General features: G+C 58.9%; 1 protein-coding gene across 1 annotated transcript in view; it reads right to left on the reverse strand.

Annotated features, from left to right (window-relative positions):
• Window positions 1-22,753, reverse strand: part of mogat3a (monoacylglycerol O-acyltransferase 3a) — a 50,587-nt gene that overhangs the window by 15,936 nt on the left and 11,898 nt on the right. Inside the window, exon 5 of the mRNA XM_070863564.1 lies at window positions 19,081-19,280. Within this exon, the coding sequence (XP_070719665.1) occupies window positions 19,081-19,280 (200 nt within the window). The remainder of the gene's footprint in view (window positions 1-19,080; window positions 19,281-22,753) is intronic.

Consider the following 22,753-nt stretch of genomic DNA (forward strand, 5'->3'; position numbering starts at 1 on the left):
AACCTGCCCCGATTCCCTTACCTGCCCCGATTCCTTTACCTGCCCCTATTCCCTTACCTGGGCCCATTCCCTTACCTGGGCCCATTCCCTTACCTGCCCCGATTCCCTTACCTGAGCCGATTCCCTTACCTGCCCCGATTCCCTTACCTGGGCCAATACCCTTACCTGGGCCCATTCACTTACCTGGGCCAATTCCCTTACCTGCCCCGATTCCCTTACCTGCCCCGATTCCCTTACCTGCCCCTATTCCCTTACCTGCCCCGATCCCTTAACTGGGCCTATTCCCTTACCTGGGCCAATTCCCTTACCTGGGCCCATTCCCTTACCTGCCCCGATTCCCTTACCTGGGCCCATTCCCTTACCTGGGCCCATTCCCTTACCTGCCCCGATTCCCTTACCTGGGCCCATTCCCTTACCTGCCCTGATTCCCTTACCTGCCCCGATTCGATTACCTGCCCCGATTCCCTTACCTGGGCCCATTCCCTTACCTGAGCTGATTCCGTTACCTGCCCCGATTCCCTTACCTGGGCCAATACCCTTACCTGGGCCCATTCCCTTACCTGGGCCAATTCCCTTACCTGCCGCGATTCCCTTACCTGCCCCGATTCCCTTACCTGCCCCGATTCCCTTACCTGCCCTGATTCCCTTACCTGCCCCGATTCGATTACCTGCCCCGATTCCCTTACCTGGGCCCATTCCCTTACCTGAGCTGATTCCGTTACCTGCCCCGATTCCCTTACCTGGGCCAATACCCTTACCTGGGCCCATTCCCTTACCTGGGCCAATTCCCTTACCTGCCGCGATTCCCTTACCTGCCCCGATTCCCTTACCTGCCCCCATTCCCTTACCTGCCCCGATTCCTTACCTGCTCCGATTCCCTTACCTGGGCCCATTCCCGTACCTGCCCCGATCCCTTACCTGGGCCCATTCCCTTACCTGCCCCGATTCCCTTACCTGGGCCGATTCACATACATGCCCCCATTCCCTTACCTGGGCCGATTCCCTTACCTGCCCCGATTACTTAACTGGGCCCATTCCCTTACCTGGGCCCAATCCCTTACCTGCCACGATCCCTCACCTGCCCCGATCCCTTACCTGCCCCGATTCCCTTACCTGCCCCGATTCCCTTACCTGGGCCCATTCCCTTACCTGCCCCAATTCCCTTACCTGAGCCAATTCCGTTACCTGCCCCGATTCCCTTACCTGGATCCATTCCCTTACCTGGGCCATTCCCTTACCTGCCCCAATGCCTTACCTGGGCCCATTCCCTTACCTGCCCCGATCCCTTACCTGGGCCCATTCCCTTACCTGGGCCCATTCCCTTACCTGCCCCGATGCCTTACCTGGGCCCATTCCCTTACCTGCCCCTATCCCTTACCTGGGCCCATTCCCTTACCTGGGCAGATTCCCTTACCTGCCCCGATCCGTTACCTGGGCCCATTCCCTTACCTGCCCCGATCCCTTACCTGCCCCATTCCCTTACCTGGGCCAATTCCCTTACCTGCCCCGATTCCCTTACCTGGGCCCATTCCCTTACCTGGGCCCATTCCCTTACCTGCGCCGATTCACTTACTTGCCCCGATCCCTTACCTGGGCCCATTCCCTTACCTGGGCCCATTCCCTTACCTGCCCCGATTCCCTTGCCTGGGCCGATTCCCTTACCTGTCCCGATTGCCTTACCTGGGCCCATTCCCTTACCTGGGCCCATTCCCTTACCTGCCCCGATTCCCTTACCTGAGCCGATTCCCTTACCTGCCCCGATTCCCTTACCTGGGCCAATTCCCTTACTTGGGCCCATTCCCTTACCTGCCCCGATCCCTTACCTGGGCCCATTCCCTTACCTGCCCCGATTCCCTTGCCTGGGCCCATTCCCTTACCTGGGCCCATTCACTTACCTGCCCCGATCCCTTACCTGGGCCGATTCACTTACCTGCCCCGATTCCCTTACCTGCCCTGATTCCTTACCTGCCCCGATTCCCTTACCTGGCCCCATTCACTTACCTGGGCCCATTCCCGTACCTGCCCCGATTCCCTTACCTGGGCCCATTCCCTTACCTGGACCCATTCCCTTACCTGCCCCGATCCCTTACCTGGGCCGATTCCCTTACCTGCCCCGATTCCCTTACCTGCCCCGATTCCCTTACCTGGGCCCATTCCCTTACCTGCCCCGATCCCTTACCTGGGCCCATTCCCTTACCTGCCCTAATCCCTTACCTGGACCCATTCCCTTACCTGGGCCGATTCCCTCACCTGCCCCGATTCCTTACCTGGGCTGATTCCCTTACCTGCCCCGATTCCCTTACCTGGGCCCATTCCCTTACCTGCCCCGATCCCTTACCTGCCCCGAACCCTTACCTGGGCCCATTCCCTTACCTGGGCCCATTCCCTTACCTGCCCCGATCCCTTACCTGCCCCGATCCCTTAACTACCCCGATTCCCTTACCTGGGCCCATTCCCTTACCTGCCGCGATCCCTTACCTGGGCCCATTCCCTTACCTGGGCCCATTCCCTTACCTGCCCCGATCCCTTACCTGCCCTGATCCCTAACCTGCCCCGATTCCCTTACCTGCCCCGATTCCCTTACATGCCCCTATTCCCTTACCTGGGCCCATTCCCTTACTTGGGCCCAATCCCTTACCTGCCCCGATTCCCTTACCTGGGCCAATACCCTTACCTGGGCCCATTCCCTTACCTGCCCCGATTCCCTTACCTGCCCCGATTCCTTACCTGCCCCGGTTCCCTTACCTGGGCCCATTCCCTTACCTGGGCCCATTCCCGTGCCTGCCCCGATTCCCTTACCTGGGCCCATTCCCTTACCTGGGCCCATTCCCTTACCTGCCCGGATTCCCTTACCTGGGCCGATCCTGATTCCCTTACCTGCCCCGATTCCCTTACCTGGGCCCATTCCCTTACCTGCCCCGATCCCTTACCTTGGCCCATTCCCTTACCTGCCCCGATCCCTTACCTGCCCCGATCCATTAACTGGGCCCATTCCCTTACCTGGGCCCATTCCCTTACCTGCCCCGATCCCTTACCTGGGCCCATTCCCTTACCTGAGCCGATTCCCTTACCTGCCCCGATTCCCTTACCTGGGCCAATACCCTTACCTGGGCCCATTCCCTTACCTGGGCCAATTCCCTTACCTGCCCCGATTCCCTTACCTGCCCCAATTCCCTTACCTGCCCCTATTCCCTTACCTGCCCCGATCCCTTAACTGGGCCCATTCCCTTACCTGGGCCAATTCCCTTACCTGCCCTGATCCCTTACCTGGGCCGATTCCCTTACCTGCCTCGATTCCCTTACCTGGGCCCATTCCCTTACCTGCCACGATCCCTTACCTGCCCCGATTCCCTTACCTGCCCCGATCCCTTACCTGGGCCCATTCCCTTACCTGCCCCAATCCCTTACCTGGGCCCATTCCCTTACCTGCCCCGATCCCTTACCTGCCCCGATCCCTAACCTGCCCCGATTCCCTTACCTGCCCCGATTCCTTTACCTGCCCCTATTCCCTTACCTGGGCCCATTCCCTTACCTGGGCCCATTCCCTTACCTGCCCCGATTCCCTTACCTGAGCCGATTCCCTTACCTGCCCCGATTCCCTTACCTGGGCCAATACCCTTACCTGGGCCCATTCACTTACCTGGGCCAATTCCCTTACCTGCCCCGATTCCCTTACCTGCCCCGATTCCCTTACCTGCCCCTATTCCCTTACCTGCCCCGATCCCTTAACTGGGCCTATTCCCTTACCTGGGCCAATTCCCTTACCTGGGCCCATTCCCTTACCTGCCCCGATTCCCTTACCTGGGCCCATTCCCTTACCTGCCCTGATTCCCTTACCTGCACCGATTCCCTTACCTGCCCCGATCCCTTACCTGGGCCCATTCCCTTACCTGAGCTGATTTTGTTACCTGCCCCGATTCCCTTACCTGGGCCAATACCCTTACCTGCCGCGATTCCCTTACCTGCCCCGATTCCCTTACCTGCCCCGATTCCCTTACCTGCCCCGATTCCCTTACCTGCCCCGATCCCTTAGCTGCCACCATTCCCTTACCTGCCCCGATTCCTTACCTGCCCCGATTCCCTTACCTGGGCCCATTCCCGTACCTGCCCTGATTCCCTTACCTGGGCCCATTCCCTTACCTGCCCCGATTCCTTTACCTGGGCCCATTCCCTTACCTGCCCCGATCCCTTACCTTGGCTCATTCCCTTACCTGCCCCGATCCCTTACCTGCCCCGATCCCTTACCTGGGCCCATTCCCTTACCTGGGCCCATTCCCTTACCTGCGCCGATCCCTTACCTGGGCCCATTCCCTTACCTGCCCCGATTCCCTTACCTGGGCCGATTCACATACATGCCCCCATTCCCTTACCTGGGCCGATTCCCTTACCTGCCCCGATTACTTAACTGGGCCCATTCCCTTACCTGGACCCAATCCCTTACCTGCCACGATCCCTCACCTGCCCCGATCCCTTACCTGCCCCGATTCCCTTACCTGCCCCGATTCCCTTACCTGGGCCCATTCCCTTACCTGGGCCCATTCCCTTACCTGCCCCAATTCCCTTACCTGAGCCGATTCCGTTACCTGCCCCGATTCCCTTACCTGGACCCATTCCCTTACCTGGGCCATTCCCTTACCTGCCCCAATGCCTTACCTGGGCCCATTCCGTTACCTGCCCCGATCCCTTACCTGGGCCCATTCCCTTACCTTGGCAGATTCCCTTACCTGGGCCCATTCCCTTACCTGGGCCCATTCCCTTACCTGGGCAGATTCCCTTACCTGGGCCCATTCCCTTACCTGGGCCCATTCCCTTACCTGCCCCAATTCCCTTACCTGAGCCGATTCCGTTACCTGCCCCGATTCCCTTACCTGGACCCATTCCCTTACCTGGGCCATTCCCTTACCTGCCCCGATGCCTTACCTGGGCCCATTCCCTTACCTGCCCCTATCCCTTACCTGGGCCCATTCCCTTACCTGGGCAGATTCCCTTACCTGCCCCGATCCCTTACCTGGGCCCATTCCCTTACCTGCCCCGATCCCTTACCTGCCCCATTCCCTTACCTGGGCCAATTCCCTTACCTGCCCCGATTCCCTTACCTGGGCCCATTCCCTTACCTGGGCCAATTCCCTTACCTGCCCCAATTCCCTTACCTGCCCCGATTCCCTTACCTGCCCCGATTCCCTTACCTGGGCCCATTCCCTTACCTGGGCCGATTCCCTTACCTGCCCCGATCCCTGACCTCGGCCGATTCCCTTACCTGCCCCGATCCCTTACCTGACCCGATTCCCTTACCTGGGCCCATTCCCTTACCTGGGCCCATTCCCGTACCTGCCCCGATTCCCTTACCTGGACCCATTCCCTTACCTGGGCCCATTCCCTTACCTGGGCCCATTCCCTTACCTGAGCCGATTCCCTTACCTGAGCCCATTCCCTTACCTGGGCCCATTCCCTTACCTGCCCCGATTGCCTTACCTGGCCCGATTCCCTTACCTGCCCCGATTTCCTTACCTGGGCCCATTCCCTTACCGGCCCCGATCCCTTACCTTGGCACATTCCCTTACCTGCCCCGATCCCTTACCTGGGCCCATTCCCTTACCTGCGCCGATTCACTTACTTGCCCCGATCCCTTACCTGGGCCCATTCCCTTACCTGGGCCCATTCCCTTACCTGCCCCGATTCTCTTGCCTGGGCCGATTCCCTTACCTGTCCCGATTCCCTTACCTGGGCCCATTCCCTTACCTGGGCCCATTCCCTTACCTGCCCCGATTCCCTTACCTGAGCCGATTCCCTTACCTGCCCCGATTCCCTTACCTGGGCCAATTCCCTTACCTGGGCCCATTCCCTTACCTGCCCCGATCCCTTACCTGGGCCCATTCCCTTACCTGCCCCGATTCCCTTGCCTGGGCCCATTCCCTTACCTGGGCCCATTCACTTACCTGCCCCGATCCCTTACCTGGGCCGATTCACTTACCTGCCCCGATTCCCTTACCTGCCCTGATTCCTTACCTGCCCCGATTCCCTTACCTGGCCCCATTCACTTACCTGGGCCCATTCCCGTACCTGCCCCGATTCCCTTACCTGGGCCCATTCCCTTACCTGGACCCATTCCCTTACCTGCCCCGATTCCCTTACCTGGGCCGATTCCCTTACCTGCCCCGATTCCCTTACCTGCCCCGATTCCCTTACCTGGGCCCATTCCCTTACCTGCCCCGATCCCTTACCTGGGCCCATTCCCTTACCTGCCCTAATCCCTTACCTGGACCCATTCCCTTACCTGGGCCGATTCCCTTACCTGCCCCGATTCCTTACCTGGGCTGATTCCCTTACCTGCCCCGATTCCCTTACCTGGGCCCATTCCCTTACCTGCCCCGATCCCTTACCTGCCCCTAACCGTTACCTGGGCCCATTCCCTTACCTGGGCCCATTCCCTTACCTGCCCCGATCCCTTACCTGCCCCGATCCCTTAACTACCCCGATTCCCTTACCTGGGCCCATTCCCTTACCTGCCACGATCCCTTACCTGCCCCGATTCCCTTACCTGGGCCCATTCCCTTACCTGCCGCGATCCCTTACCTGGGCCCATTCCCTTACCTGGGCCCATTCCCTTACCTGCCTCGATCCCTTACCTGCCCCGATCCCTAACCTGCCCCGATTCCATTACCTGCCCCGATTCCCTTACATGCCCCTATTCCCTTACCTGGGCCCATTCCCTTACTTGGGCCCAATCCCTTACCTGCCCCGATTCCCTTACCTGGGCCAATACCCTTACCTGCCCCGATTCCCTTACCTGCCCCGATTCCCTTACCTGCCCCGATTCCCTTACCTGCCCCGATTCCTTACCTGCCCCGGTTCCCTTACCTGGGCCCATTCCCTTACCTGGGCCCATTCCCGTGCCTGCCCCGATTCCCTTACCTGGGCCCATTCCCTTACCTGGGCCCATTCCCTTACCTGCCCGGATTCATTTACCTGGGCCGATCCTGATTCCCTTACCTGCCCCGATTCCCTTACCTGGGCCCATTCCCTTACCTGCCCCGATCCCTTACCTTGGCCCATTCCCTTACCTGCCCCGATCCCTTACCTGCCCCGATCCCTTAACTGGGCCCATTCCCTTACCTGGGCCCATTCCCTTACCTGCCCCGATCCCTTACCTGGGCCCATTCCCTTACCTGCCCCGATTCCCTTACCTGGGCCCATTCCCTTACCTGGGCCCATTCCCTTACCTGCCCCGATTCCCTTACCTGCCCCGATTCCCTTACATGGGCCCATTCCCTTACCTGCCCCGATTCCCTTACCTGCCCCGATCCCTTACCTGGGCCCATTCCCTTACCTGGGCCCATTCCCTTACCTGGGCCCATTCCCTTACCTGCCCCGATTCCCTTACCTGCCCCGATTCCCTTACATGGGCCCATTCCCTTACCTGCCCCGATTCCCTTACCTGGGCCCATTCCCTTACCTGGGCCCATTCCCTTACCTGCCCCGATTCCCTTACCTGCCCCGATTCCCTTACCTGCACCGATTTCCTTACTTGGGCCCATTCCCTTACCTGCCCCAATTCCCTTACCTGCCCCGATCCCTTACCTGCCCCGATTCCCTTACCTGGGCCCATTCCTTTACCTGCCCCGATTCCCGTACCTGCCCCGATTCCTTTACCTGCCCCGATCCCTTACCTGCCCCGATTCCCTTACCTGCCTCAATTCCCTTACGTGCCCCGATTCCTTACCTGCCCCGATTCCCTTACCTGGGCCCATTCCCTTACCTGGGCCCATTCCCTTACCTGCCCCAATTGCCTTACCTGGGCCCATTCACTTACCTGCGCCCATTTCCTTACCTGCCCCGATTACCTTACCTGGGCCGATTCCCTTACCTGCCCCGATTCCCTTACCTGGGCCAATTCCCTTACCTTCCCCGATCCCTTAACTGGGCCCTTCCCTTACCTGCCAAGATCCCTTACCTGGGCCCATTCCCTTACCTGGGCCGATTCCATTACCTGCCCCGATCCCTTACCTGGGCCGATTCCCTTACCTGCCTCGATTCCCTTACCTGGGCCCATTCCCTTGCCTGCCATGATCCCTTACCTGCCCCGATTCCCTTACCTGCCCCGATCCGTTACCTGGGCCCATTCCCTTACCTGCCCCGATCCCTTACCTGGGCCCATTCCCTTACCTGCCCCGATCCCTTACCTGCCCCGATCCCTAACCTGCCCCGATTCCCTTACCTGCCCCGATTCCCTTACCTGCCCCTATTCCCTTACCTGGGCCCATTCCCTTACCTGGGCCCATTCCCTTACCTGCCCTGATTTCCTTACCTGCCCCGATTCCCTTACCTGCCCCGATCCCTTAGCTGGGCCCATTCCCTTACCTGCGCCCATTCCCTTACCTGCCCCGATTCCCTTACCTGGGCCCATTCCCTTACCTGGGCCCATTCCCTTACCTGCGCCCATTCCCTTACCTGCCCCGATGCCTTACCTGGGCCCATTCCCTTACCTGGGCCCATTCCCTTACCTGGGCCCATTCCTTTACCTGCCCCGATTCCCGTACCTGCCCCGATTCCTTTACCTGCCCCTATCCCTTACCTGCCCCGATTCCCTTACCTGCCTCGATTCCTTTACGTGCCCCGATTCCTTACCTGCCCCGATTCCCTTACCTGGGCCCATTCCCTTACCTACCCCGATACCCTTACCTGGGCCCATTCACTTACCTGGGCCCATTCCCTTACCTGGGCCTATTCACTTACCTGCCCCGATTCCCTTATTTGGGCCAATTCCCTTACCTTCCCCGATCCCTTAACTGGGCCCATTCCCTTACCTGCCCCGATCCCTTACCTGGGCCCATTCCCTTACCTGGGCCGATTCCCTTACCTGCCCCGATCCCTTACCTGGGCCGATTCCCTTACCTGCCTCGATTCCCTTACCTGGGCCCATTCCCTTACCTGCCATGATCCCTTACCTGCCCAGATTCCCTTACCTGCCCCGATCCCTTACCTGGGCCCATTCCCTTACCTGCCCCGATCCCTTACCTGGGCCCATTCCCTTACCTGCCCCGATCCCTTACCTGCCCCGATCCCTAACCTGCCCCGATTCCCTTACCTGAGCCGATTCCGTTACCTGCCCCGATTCCCTTACCTGGGCCAATACCCTTACCTGGGCCCATTCCCTTACCTGCCCCGATTCCCTTACCTGCCCCGATCCCTTACCTGCCCCGATTCCCTTACCTGCCCCGATTCCCTTACCTGCCCTGATTCCTTACCTGCCCCGATTCCCTTACCTGGGCCCATTCCCTTACCTGGGCCCTTTCCCGTACCTGCAATGATTACCTTACCTGGGCCCATTCCCTTACCTGGGCCCATTCCCTTACCTGCCCCGATTCCCTTACCTGCCCCGATTCCTTTACCTGCGCCCATTCCCTTACCTGCTCCGATTCCCTTACCTGCCCCGATCCCTTACCTGCCCCGATTCACTTACCTGCCCCAATTCCCTTACCTGAGCCGATTCCCTTACCTGGGCCCATTCCCTTACCTGGGCCCATTCCCTTACCTGGGCCAATTCCCTTACCTGGGTCAATTCCCTTACCTGCCCCAATTCCCTTACCTGGGCCCATTCCCTTACCTGGGCCAATTCCCTTACCTCCCCCACTTACCTTACCTACCCGATTCCCTTACCTGCCCCGATTCCCTTACCTGGGCCCATTCCCTTACCTGCCCCGATTCCTTACCTGCCCCGATTCCCTTACCTGGGCCCATTCCCTTACCTGGGCCCTTTCCCGTGCCTGCCCCGATTCCCTTACCTGGGCCCATTCCCTTACCATCCCCAATTCCCTTACCTGGGCCGATTCCCTTCCCTGCCCCGAATCTCTTACCTGCCCCGATTCCCTTACCTGCCCCGATTCCCTTACCTGGGCCCATTCCCTTACCTGCCCCGATTCCTTACCTGGGCCAATTCCCTTACCTGCTCCGATCCCTTACCTGGGCCCATTCCCTTACCTGGGCCCATTCCCTTAACTGCCCTGATCCCTTACCTGCCCCGATCCCTTACCTGCCCCGATTCCCTTACATGCCCCGATTACCTTACCTGTCCTGATTCCCTTACCTGGGCCCATTCCCTTACCTGGGCCCATTCCCTTACCTGCCCCGATTCCCTTACCTGAGCCGATTCCCTTACCTGCCCCGATTCCCTTACCTGGGCCAATTCCCTTACCTGGGCCCATTCCCTTACCTGCCCCGATCCCTTACCTGGGCCCATTCCCTTACCTGCCACGATTCCCTTGCCTGGGCCCATTCCCTTACCTGGGCCCATTCACTTACCTGCCCCGATCTCTTAGCTGGCCGATTCACTTACCTGCCCCGATTCCCTTACCTGCCCTGATTCCTTACCTGCCCCGATTCCCTTACCTGGGCCCATTCCCTTACCTGCTCCGATCCCTTACCTGGGCCCATTCCCTTACCTGTCCTGATCCCTTACCTGGACCCATTCCCTTACCTGCCCCGATCCCGTATCTGCCCCGATCCCTTACCTGCCCCGATCCCTTACCTGGGCCCATTCCCTTACCTGCCCCGATTCCTTTACCCGAGCCAATTCCCTTACCTGCCCCGATTCCCTTACCTGGGCCCATTCTCTTACCTGGGTCAATTCCCTTACCTGCCCCTATCCCTTACCTGCATCGATTCCCTTACCTGCCCCGATTCCCTTACCTGCCCCGATTCCCTTACCTGGGCCCATTCCCTTACCTGGGCCCTTTCCCGTACCTGCCCCGATTCCTTTGCCTGGGCCCATTCCCTTACCTGGGCCCATCCCTTACCTGCCCCAATTCCCTTACCTGGGCCGATTCCCTTCCCTGCCCCGATTCTCTTACCTGGCCCGATTCCCTTACCTGCCACGATTCCCTTACCTGCCCCGATTCCCTTACCTGCCCCGATTCCCTTACCTGGGCCCATTCCCTTACCTGCCCCGATTCCTTTACCTGCCCCGATCCCTTACCTGCCCCGATTCCCTTACCTGCTCCGATTCCCTTACCTGCCCCGATCCCTTACCTGCCCTGATTCCCTTACTTGAGCCGATTCCCTTACCTGGGTCCATTCCCTTACCTGGGCCAATTCCCTTACCTGCCCCGATTCCCTTACCTGGGCCCATTCCCTTACCTGGGCCAATTCCCTTACCTACCCCGATTCCCTTACCTGCCACGATTCCCTTACCTGCCCCGATTCCCTTACCTGGGCCCATTCCCTTACCTGGGCCCATTCTCTTACCTGGGCCCATTCCCTTACCTGAGCCGATTCCCTTACCTGGGCCCATTCCCTTACCTGGGCCCATTCCATGACCTGGGCCGATTCCCTGACCTGGGCCCATTACCTTACCTGGGTCCATTCCCTTACCTGCGCCGATTCCCTTACCTGGGCCCATTCCCTTAACCAGGCCCATTCCTTTACCTGGGCCGATTCCCTGACCTGCGCCGATTCCCTTACCTGGGCCCATTCCCTTACCTGAGCCGATTCCCTTACCTGGGCTCATTCCCTTACCTGAGCCAATTCCCTTACCTGGGCCGACTCGCTTACCTGCCCCGATACCCTTACCTGGGCCCATTCCTTACCTGAGCCGATTCCCTTACCTGGGCCCATTCCCTTACCTGCACCGATTCCCTTACCTGCCCCAATTCCCTTACCTGGGCCAATACCCTTACCTGGGCCCATTCCCTTACCTGGGCCAATTCCCTTACCTGCCCCGATTCCCTTACCTGCCCCTATTCCCTTACCTGCCCCTATCCCTTAACTGGGCCTATTCCCTTACCTGGGCCAATTCCCTTACCTGGGCCCATTCCCTTACCTGCCCCAATTCCCTTACCTGGGCCCATTCCCTTACCTGCCCTGATTCCCTTACCTGCCCCGATTCCCTTACCTGCCCCGATTCCCTTACCTGGGCCCATTCCCTTACCTGAGCTGATTCCGTTACCTGCCCCGATTCCCTTACCTGGGCCAATACCCTTACCTGCCGCGATTCCCTTACCTGCCCCGATTCCCTTACCTGCCCCGATTCCCTTACCTGGGCCCATTCCCTTACCTGGGCCAATTCCCTTACCTGCCGCGATTCCCTTACCTGCCCCGATTCCATTACCTGCCCCGATTCCCTTACCTGCCCCGATCCCTTACCTGCCCCCATTCCCTTACCTGCCCCAATTCCTTACCTGCCCCGATTCCCTTACCTGGGCCCATTCCCTTACCTGGGCCCATTCCCGTACCTGCCCTGATTCCCTTACCTGGGCCCATTCCCTTATCTGGGCCCATTCCCTTACCTGCCCGGATTCCCTGACCTGGGCCGATTCCCTTACCTGGCCCGATCCCCTTACCTGCCCCGATTCCTTTACCTGGGCCCATTCCATTACCTGCCCCGATCCCTTACCTTGGCTCATTCCCTTACCTGCCCCGATCCCTTACCTGCCCCGATCCCTTACCTGGGCCCATTCCCTTACCTGGGCCCATTCCCTTACCTGCCCCGATCCCTTACCTGGGCCCATTCCCTTACCTGCCCCGATTCCCTTACCTGGGCCCATTCCCTTACCTGGGCCCATTCCCTTACCTGCCCCGATCCCTTACCTAGGCCGATTCACATACATGCCCCCATTCCCTTACCTGGGCCAATTCCCTTACCTGGGCCCATTCCCTTACCTGCCCCGATCCCTTACCTGGGCCCATTCCCTTACCTGCCCCGATTCCCTTGCCTGGGCCCATTCCCTTACCTGGGCCGATTCCCTTACCTATGCCCATTCCCTTGCCTGGGCCCATTCCCTTACCTGCCCCGATGCCTTACCTGCCCAGATCGCTTACCTGGGCCCATTCCCTTACCTGCCCCGATTCCCTTACCTGAGCCAATTCCCTTACCTGCCCCGATTCCCTTACCTGCCCCGATTCCCTTACCTGGGCCCATTCCCTTACCTGGGCCCATTCCCTTACCTGCCCCGATTCGCTTACCTGGGCCCATTCCCTTACCTGGGCCCATTCTCTTACCTGGGCCAATTCCCTTACCTGCCCTGATTCCCTTACCTGGGTCCATTCCCTTACCTGGGCCAATTCCCTTACCTGCCCCGATCCCTTACCTGCCCCGATCTCTTACCTGCTCCGATCCCTTACCCGGGCCCATTCCCTTACCTGGGCCCATTCCCTTACCTGTCCCAATCCCTTACCTGCCCCGATTCCCTTACCTGCCCCGATTCACTGACCTGGGCCCATTCCCTTACCTGGGCCCATTCCCTTACCTGCCCCGATTCCTTTACCTGCCCCGATCCCTTACCTGCCCCGATTCCCTTACCTGGGCCCATTCCCTTACCTGCCCCGATTCCCTTACCTGCCCCGATTCCCTTACCTGCCCCGATCCCTTACCTGCCCCGATTCCCTTACCTGGGCCCATTCCCTTACCTGCCCCGATCTCTTACCTGCTCCGATCCCTTACCCGGGCCCATTCCCTTACCTGGGCCCATTCCCTTACCTGTCCCAATCCCTTACCTTCCCCGATCCCTTACCTGCCCCGATTCCCTTACCTGCCCCGATTCCCTTACCTGCCCCGATTCCCTTACCTGCCCCGATTCACTAACCTGGGCCCATTCCCTTACCTGCCCTGATTCCCTTACCTGGGCCCATTCCCTTACCTGCCCCGATTCCTTTACCTGCCCCGATCCCTTACCTGCCCCGATTCCCTTACCTGCCCCGATCCCTTACCTGCCCCGATTCCCTTACCTGAGCCGATTCCCTTACCTGGGCCCATTCCCTTACCTGCCCCGATTCCCTTACCTGCCCCGATTCCCTTACCTGAGCCGATTCGCTTACCTGGGCCCATTCCCTTACCTGGGCCCATTCCCTTACCTGGGCCCATTCTCTTACCTGGGCCAATTCCCTTACCTGACCCGATTCACTTATCTGCCCCGATTCCCTTACCTTGGTCCATTCCCTTACCTGGGCCCATTCCCTTACCTGGGCCAATTCCCTTCCCTACCCCGATTCCCTTACCTGCCACGATTCCCTTACCTGGGCCCATTCCCTTACCTGGGCCCATTCTCTTACCTGGGCCCATTCCCTTACCTGGGCCCATTCCCTGACCTGGGCCGATTCCCTGACCTGGGCCCATTACCTTACCTGGGTCAATTCCCTTACCTGCGCCGATTCCCTTACCTGGGCCCATTCCCTTAACCAGGCCCATTCCTTTACCTTGGCCGATTCCCTGACCTGCGCCGATTCCCTTACCTGGGCCCATTCCCTTACCTGAGCCGATTCCCTTACCTGGGCTCATTCCCTTACCTGAGCAATTCCCTTACCTGGGCCGACTCGCTTACCTGCCCCGATACCCTTACCTGGGCCCATTCCTTACCTGAGCCGATTCCCTTACCTGGGCCCATTCCCTTACCTGCACCGATTCCCTTACCTGCACCGATTCCCTTACCTGCACCGATTCCCTTACCTGGGCCCATTCCCTTACCTGGGCCCATTCCCTTACCTGAGCCGATTCCCTTACCTGGGCCCATTCCCTTACCTGGGCCGATTCCCTTACCTGGGCCCATTCCCTTACCTGGGCCCATTCCCTTCTCCAGGCCGATTCCCTTACCTGTGCCGATTCCCTTACCTGCCCCGATACCCTTACCTGCCCTGATTCCCTTACCTGAGCCGATTCCCTTACCTGGGCCCATTCCCTTACCTGAGCCGATTCCCTTACCCAGGCCCATTCCCTTACCTGAGCCGATTCCCTTACCTGGGCCGATTCCCTTTCCTGAGCCGATTCCCTTACCTGCCCCGATTCCCTTACCTGAGCTGATTCCCTTACCTGGGCCCATTCCCTTACCTGAGCTGATTCCCTTACCTGAGCCGATTCCCTTACCTGGGCCGATTCGCTTACCTGCCCCGATACCCTTACCTGGGCCCATTCCCTTACCTGCGCCGATTCCCTTTTCTGAGCTGATTCCCTTACCTGGGCCCATTCCCTTACCTGAGCCAATTCCCTTACCTGCCCCAATTCCCTTACCTGCCCCGATTCCCTTCCCTGCCCCGATTCCCTTACCTGCCCCGATCCCTTACCTGGGCCCATTCCCTTACCTGCCCATATCCCTTATCTGGGCCCATTCCCTTACCTGGGCCGATTCCCTTACCTGCCCCGATCCTTTACCTGGGCCGATTCCCTTACCTGCCCCGATTCCCTTACTTGGGCCCATTCCCTTACCTGCCCCGATCCTTTACCTGCCCCGATCTCTTACCTGCTCCGATCCCTTACCCGGGCCCATTCCCTTACCTGGGCCCATTCCCTTACCTGTCCCAATCCCTTACCTTCCCCGATCCCTTACCTACCCCGATTCCCTTACCTGCCCCGATTCCCTTACCTGGGCCCATTCCCTTACCTGCCCCGATTCCTTTACCTGCCCCGATCCCTTACCTGCCCCGATTCCCTTACCTGGGCCCATTCCCTTACCTGCCCCGATTCCTTTACCTGCCCCGATCCCTTACCTGCCCCGATTCCCTTACCTGCTCCGATTCCCTTACCTGCCCCGATCCCTTACCTGCCCCGATTCCCTTACTTGAGCCGATTCCCTTACCTGGGCCCATTCCCTTACCTGGGCCCATTCCCTTACCTGGGCCCATTCTCTTACCTGGGCCAATTCCCTTACCTGCCCCGATTCCCTTACCTGGGTCCATTCCCTTACCTGGGCCAATTCCCTTACCTGCCCCGATTCCCTTACCTGGGCCCATTCCCTTACCTGGGCCAATTCCCTTACCTACCCCGATTCCCTTACCTGCCACGATTCCCTTACCTGCCCCGATTCCCTTACCTGGGCCCATTCCCTTACCTGGGCCCATTCTCTTACCTGGACCCATTCCCTTACCTGAGCCGATTCCCTTACCTGGGCCCATTCCCTTACCTGGGCCCATTCCCTGACCTGGGCCGATTCCCTGACCTGGGCCCATTACCTTACCTGGGTCCATTCCCTTACCTGCGCCGATTCCCTTACCTGGGCCCATTCCCTTAACCAGGCCCATTCCTTTACCTAGGCCGATTCCCTGACCTGCGCCGATTCCCTTACCTGGGCCCATTCCCTTACCTGAGCCGATTCCCTTACCTTGGCTCATTCCCTTACCTGAGCCAATTCCCTTACCTGGGCCAACTCGCTTACCTGCCCCGATACCCTTACCTGGGCCCATTCCTTACCTGAGCCGATTCCCTTACCTGGGCCCATTCCCTTACCTGCACCGATTCCCTTACCTGCACCGATTCCCTTACCTGCACCGATTCCCTTACCTGGGCCCATTCCCTTACCTGGGCCCATTCCCTTACCTGAGCCGATTCCCTTACCTGAGCCCATTCCCTTACCTGGGCCGATTCCCTTACCTGGGCCGATTCCCTTACCTGGGCCCATTCCCTTACCTGGGCCCATTCCCTTAACTGAGCCGATTCCCTTACTTGGGCCATTCCCTTACCTGAGCCGATTCCCTTACTTGGGCCCATTCCCTTACCCGAGCCGATTCCCTTAACTGGGCCCATTCCCTTACCTGGGCCCATTCCCTTACCTGAGCCGATTACCTTACCTGGGCACATTCCCTTACCGGGCCGATTCCTTTATCCGGGCCCATTCTCTTCCCCGAGCCGATTCCCTTACCTGGGCCCATTCCCTTACCTGGGCCCATTCCCTTACCTGGGCCGATTCACTTACCGGGCCAATTCCCTTACCTGGGCCGATTCCCTTACCTGGGCCCATTCTCTTACCTGGGCCCATTCCCTTACCTACCCCGATTCCCTTACCTGGGCCCATTCCCTTACCTGGGCCCATTCCCTTACCTGGGCCCATTCCCTTACCTGGGCCGATTCACTTACCGGGCCGATTCCCTTACCTGGGCCGATTCCCTTACCTGAGCTGATTCCCTTACCTGGGCCGATTCCCTTACCTGAGCTGATTCCCTTACCTGGGCCGATTCCCTTACCTGGGCCCATTCCCTTATCTGCACTGATTCCCTTACCTGGGCCGATTCCCTTACCTGGGCCCATTCCCTTAATTCTCAGGATGATTTTTCTGCAGAGGCCACATACGCCGGCCTAACCAGAACTGGAGTAACTCTCAGCTGGCCAAACTTGCCTAAATGGCCAGAATTGGCAGGTGGCAGGTAACGCCCCCCTTTGACTGAAAAAAAAACTGGCCTAAAAAATGGTAACTAACTGAGTTACGCTGGTGCAAGTTGATCGGGCCAAAAAAAGCGGCCTGCTGCAAAAAATCGGCGCAACTCACTGGGGAAAGTTGAGCCCCTTCCCTTTGCAGGCTCTGTGATCTCCTGACAACGTACATTCCCACCGAGCTTTGTACCGTCAGCAAACTTGGACAGATTGCACTCGGTCCCTTCATCTTAGTCATTAATATAGATTGTAAATAGCTGGGGCCCCAGCACTAAACCCTGCAGCACCCCACTAGTTACAGCCTGCCCACCTGAAAATGACCTGGTTATCCCGACTCTCTGTTTTATAACCGTTAGCCAATCCTCTATCCCTGCTAATATATTACCCCCAACCCTTTGAGCCCTTATCATGCATTGCAACCTTCTCGAATGGCTTTTGGAAATCCAAATATACTACATCCATCTGTTTCCCTTTGTCTACTCTGCCAGTTACATCCTCAAAAAAACTCTAATAAATTTGTTAAACATGATTTCCCTTTCATAAAACCATGCTGACTCTGCCTAATCATACGATTTTCCAAGTGCCCTGTTATCACTTCCTTAGTAATGGATTGTAGCATTTACCTGATGAGTGGTGTCAGGCTAACTGGCCTGTAGTTCCCCTGTTTTCTCCCTGTTATTCAAGACAGGCGGGAGGGTTACATTTGCCGCTACCTTCAAATTACTGTCCCACCGAGCTTTGTATCGTCAGCAAATGTGGATGCATAAGAACATAAGAAATAGGAGCAGGAGTCGGCCATTCGGCCCCTCGAGCCTGCTCCGCCATTCAATATGATCATGGCTGATCCTCTATCTCAACACCATATTCCCGCTTTCTCCCCATACCCCTTGATGCCTTGTTTCTAGACATTTATCCATCTCCCTCTTAAATATATTCAGTGACTTGGCCCCCACAGCCTTCTGTTTTAGAGAATTCCACAGGTTCACCACCCTCTGAGTGAAAACATTTCTCCTCATCTCGCTCCTAAATTTCCTACCCTGTATCCTGAGACTGTGAGCCCTTGTTCTAGACTTCCCAGCCCCGGGGAAACATCCTCCCCGCATCCAGTCTGTCCAACCCCGTCAGAATTTTATACGTTTCAATGAGATCCTCTCTCATTCTTCTAAACTCTAGTGAATACAGACCCAGTAGACCCAATCTCTCCTCATACGATAGTCCTGCCATCCCAGGAATCAGTCTGGTGAACCTTCGCTGCACTCCCTCTGTGGCAAGTATATCCTTCTTTAGGTAAGGAGACCAAACTGCACACAATACTCCAGGTGTGGTCTCACCAAGGCCCTGTATAACTGTGGTAAGACATCCTTGCTCTTGTACTCAAATCCTCTTGCAATGAAGGCCAACATACCATTGGCCTTCCTAACTGCTTGCTGCTCCTGCATGTTTGCTGTCAATGACCGGTGTACAAGGACACCCAGGTCCTTCTGTACATCCACACTTCCCAAGCCATTACCATTTAAATAATACTTTGTCCTCATGTTTTTCCTACCAAAGTAGATAACTTCACATTTATCCACGTTATACTGCATCTGCCATGTGTTTACCCACCGCCGGAGAGACGAGCGGGCGGAAATGCGATACCGCGATCGGGCGAGCTGCTGGCGGGTGAGATGTGAGGTCCAATTTCGCACCGGCCTCCCGTTTGAAAACGGGCCCAAACTGGTTCCTACCGCAACCTTCGCCTCCAACCTTGCCCCCCACTCCACCACCACCAGCCCCACCCCCGAGCGTGGTCCTTTTAACTGCGCAGATTTGCGGGCAGGCGCGGTTTCTCCCGTATAAAGGCCGGTGAGTGGCCTGCGCAAGGACCCGCCAGAACGTTACCCCGCCCACCGCCGCACACAACCTCGTGGTGAGTCTGCGTCCCTCGCTCGCTCGCTCTCGCTCCCCCTCACCTACAGTGTAGACGGGATTGCGGAAGGGCACGAGTCCGAAGCTGTACTGGAAAACTCCTCGGGCGTGGAACAGTGGCATGGCCAGGCCCATCACCTTCTGCAGCTTCTCCTGCACTGTCCTCAGCAGGGAGCCCCGGGGATTCGCCACCTGGTTGAACAGCTCATTCTCGCCGAAGGAAAAGACCGGTACCAGATGGGCGCTGTGGGTGGTGGGGTAGAGGAAGAAAAAACCCGACGTCATCTTTACCGTCTCCTTGAAACAAACGTACGAATCAGGAAAAAAAAGCATTCGAATCGGTTCAGTTGGGAGTCCCAGGATTGGCCCGACAGGGATCATGACAATCAGCCTCACTGCCCCTGTGTCAGCCGCGGGTTAGTGGGCAGCTCTGTCGCCTCGGAGTCAGAAGGTCGTGGGTTCGAGTCCCACTCCAGAGACTTGAGCACAAAGATCTAGGCTAACACTCCCAATGCTATACTGAGAGAGCGCCGCACTGTCGGAGGAGCAGTACTGAGGGAGCGCCGCACTGTCGGAGGAGCAGTACTGAGGGAGTGCCGCACTGTCGGAGGAGCAGTACTGAGGGAGTGCTGCACTGTCAGAGGGGCAGTACTGAGGGAGCGCCGCACTGTCGGAGGAGCAGTACTGAGGGAGCGCCGCACTGTCGGAGGAGCAGTACTGAGGGAGCGCCGCACTGTCGGAGGAGCAGTACTGAGGGAGTGCTGCACTGTCAGAGGAGCAGTACTGAGGGAGCGCCGCACTGTCGGAGGAGCGGTACTGAGGGAGCGCCGCACTGTCAGAGGGGCACTACTGAGGGAGCGCCGCACTGTCGGAGGGGCAGTACTGAGGGAGCGCTGCACAGTCGGAGGGGCAGTACTGAGGGAGCGCCGCACTGTCGGAGGGGCAGTACTGAGGGAGCGCCGCACTGTCGGAGGAGCGGTACTGAGGGAGCGCCGCACTGTCGGAGGGGCGGTACTGAGGGAGTGCCGCACTGTTGGAGGAGCAGTACTGAGGGAGCGCCGCACTGTCAGAGGGGCAGTACTGAGGGAGCGCTGCACTGTCGGAGGGGCAGTACTGAGGGAGCGCTGCACAGTCGGAGGGGCAGTACTGAGGGAGCGCCGCACTGTCGGAGGGGCAGTACTTAGGGAGCGCTGCACTGTCGGAGGGGCAGTACTGAGGGAGCGCTGCACAGTCGGAGGGGCAGTACTGAGGGAGCGCCGCACTGTCGGAGGGGCAGTACTTAGGGAGCGCTGCACTGTCGGAGGGGCAGTACTGCGGGAGTGCCGCACTGTCGGAGGGGCAGTACTGCGGGAGTGCCGCACTGTCGGAGGGGCAGTACTGAGGGAGCGCCGCACTGTCGGAGGGGCAGTACTGAGGGAGCGCCGCACTGTCGGAGGGGCAGTACTGAGGGAGCACCGCACTGTCGGAGGGGCAGTACTGAGGGAGCGCCGCACTGTCGGAGGGGCAGTACTGAGGGAGCGCCGCACTGTCGGAGGAGCTGTACTGAGGGAGCGTCGCCTGTCGGAGGGGCAGTACTGAGGGAGCGCCGCACTGTCGGGGGAGCGCCGCACTGTCGGAGGAGCAGTACTGAGGGAGCGCCGCACTGTCAGAGGGGCAGTACTTAGGGAGCGCCGCACTGTCGGAGGGGCACTACTGAGGGAGCGCCGCACTGTTGGAGGGGCAGTACTGAGGGAGCGCCGCACTGTCGGAGGGGCAGTACTGAGGGAATGCCGCACTGTCGGAGGGGCAGTACTGAGGGAGTGCCGCACTGTCGGAGGGGCTGTACTGAGGGAGCGCCGCACTGTCGGAGGGGCAGTACTGAGGGAGCGCCGCACTGTCGGAGGGGCAGTACTGAGGGAGCGCCGCACTGTCGGAGGGGCAGTACTGAGGGAGCGCCGCACTGTCGGAGGGGCAGTACTGAGGGAGCGCCGCACTGTCGGAGGAGCTGTACTGAGGGAGCGTCGCACTGTCGGAGGGGCAGAACTGAGGGAGGGCCGCACTGTCGGAGGGGCAGTGCTGAGGGAGCGCCGCACTGTCGGAGGGGCAGTACTGAGGGAGTGCCGCACTGTCGGAGGTGCCGTCTTTCAGATTGGATGTTAAACCGAGGCCCTGTCTGCTCTCTCTCAGGTGGACTAAAAGATCCCATGGCACTATTTCGAAGAAAATGAGGGGAATTCTCCCCGGTGTCCTGGGGCCAATATTTATCCCCCAATCAACATAACAAAAACAGATTATCTGGGTCATTATCACACTGCTGTGTGTGGGAGCTTGCTGTGCACAAATTGCTTGCCGCGTTTCCCACATTACAACAGTGACCACACTCCAAAAGTACTTCATTGGTTGTAGAGCGCTTTGGGACGTCCGCTGGTCATGAAAGGCGCTATATAAATGCAAGTCTTTGTTCCTTTCTGCCTGAGCTGTTTAAAGGCACAGCCCTGGAAGAGGAGAGAATCTGCAGAGTGTGGGGAATCCCATTCACAACTGCTGCTTAAATCGGCGCTGTGTGAGGGGACAGGTGGGTGCTGGGCAAAGTCCCGGGGTACCCTGTGGTGGGGGGGGTTCAAGGCTGCTCCCCAGAATCCAGGGCTTCCCTCCTTCATGTACGAGGTGGAAGGGATGTCGTCGGCTATTTGGCCTTGGGGGAGCCCCCGGAGCTAAATCTGGTCGTGTCCCCCCCCTACCCAACCTCCAGTCTCTGGGGGCTGGGGCGGGGTGAGGGGGTGGGGCGAGGTTAGTGGTCACTGGGTGCACCAATCGGGAGCAGGCACTGTAGCTCACCCAAAAAGAAAGACTTGCATTTATATAGCGCCTTTCACGGTCACCGGACGTCCCCACGCACTTTTCAGAGCTGAAGTACTTTTGGAGTTGTAATGTGGGAAACGCGGCAGGCAATTTGTGCACAGCAAGATCCCACACACAGCAATGTGATAATGACCAGATAATCTGTTTTTATTATGTGGATTGAGGGATAAATATTGGCCCCAGGACACCGGGGGGAACTCCCCTGCTCTTCTTCCAAATAGTGCCCTGGGATCTTTTACATCCACCCGAGAGAGCAGACGGGGCCTCAGTTTAATGTCTCATCCGAAAGACGGCACCTCCGACAGTGCGGCCCTCCCTCAACACTGCCCCTCCGACAGTGCGGCGCTCCCTCAGTACTGCCCGTCCGACAGTGCGGCGCTCCCTCAGCACTGCCCCTCCGACAGTGCGGTGCTCCCTCAACACTGCCCCTCCGACAGTGCGGCGCTCCCTCAACACTGCCCCTCCGACAGTGCGGCGCTCCCTCAACACTGCCCCTCCGACAGTGCGGTGCTCCCTCAACACTGCCCCTCCGACAGTGCGGCACTCCCTCAGTACTGCCCCTCCGACAGTGCGGCGCTCCCTCAACACTGCCCCTCCGACAGTGCGGTGCTCCCTCAACACTGCCCCTCCGACAGTGCGGCGCTCCCTCAGTACTGCCCCTCCGACAGTGCGGCGCTCCCTCAGTACTGCCCCTCCGACAGTGCGGCGCTCCCTCAGTACTGCCCCTCCGACAGTGCGGCGCTCCCTCAGTACTGCCCCTCCGACAGTGCGGCGCTCCCTCAGTACTGCCCCTCCGACAGTGCGGCGCTCCCTCAACACTGCCCCTCCGACAGTGCGGAGCTCCCTCAACACTGCCCCTCCGACAGTGCGGCGCTC

The sequence above is a fragment of the Pristiophorus japonicus genome, chromosome 20 (genome assembly GCF_044704955.1).
Source record: "Pristiophorus japonicus isolate sPriJap1 chromosome 20, sPriJap1.hap1, whole genome shotgun sequence".
Classification (NCBI taxonomy): domain Eukaryota; kingdom Metazoa; phylum Chordata; class Chondrichthyes; family Pristiophoridae; genus Pristiophorus; species Pristiophorus japonicus.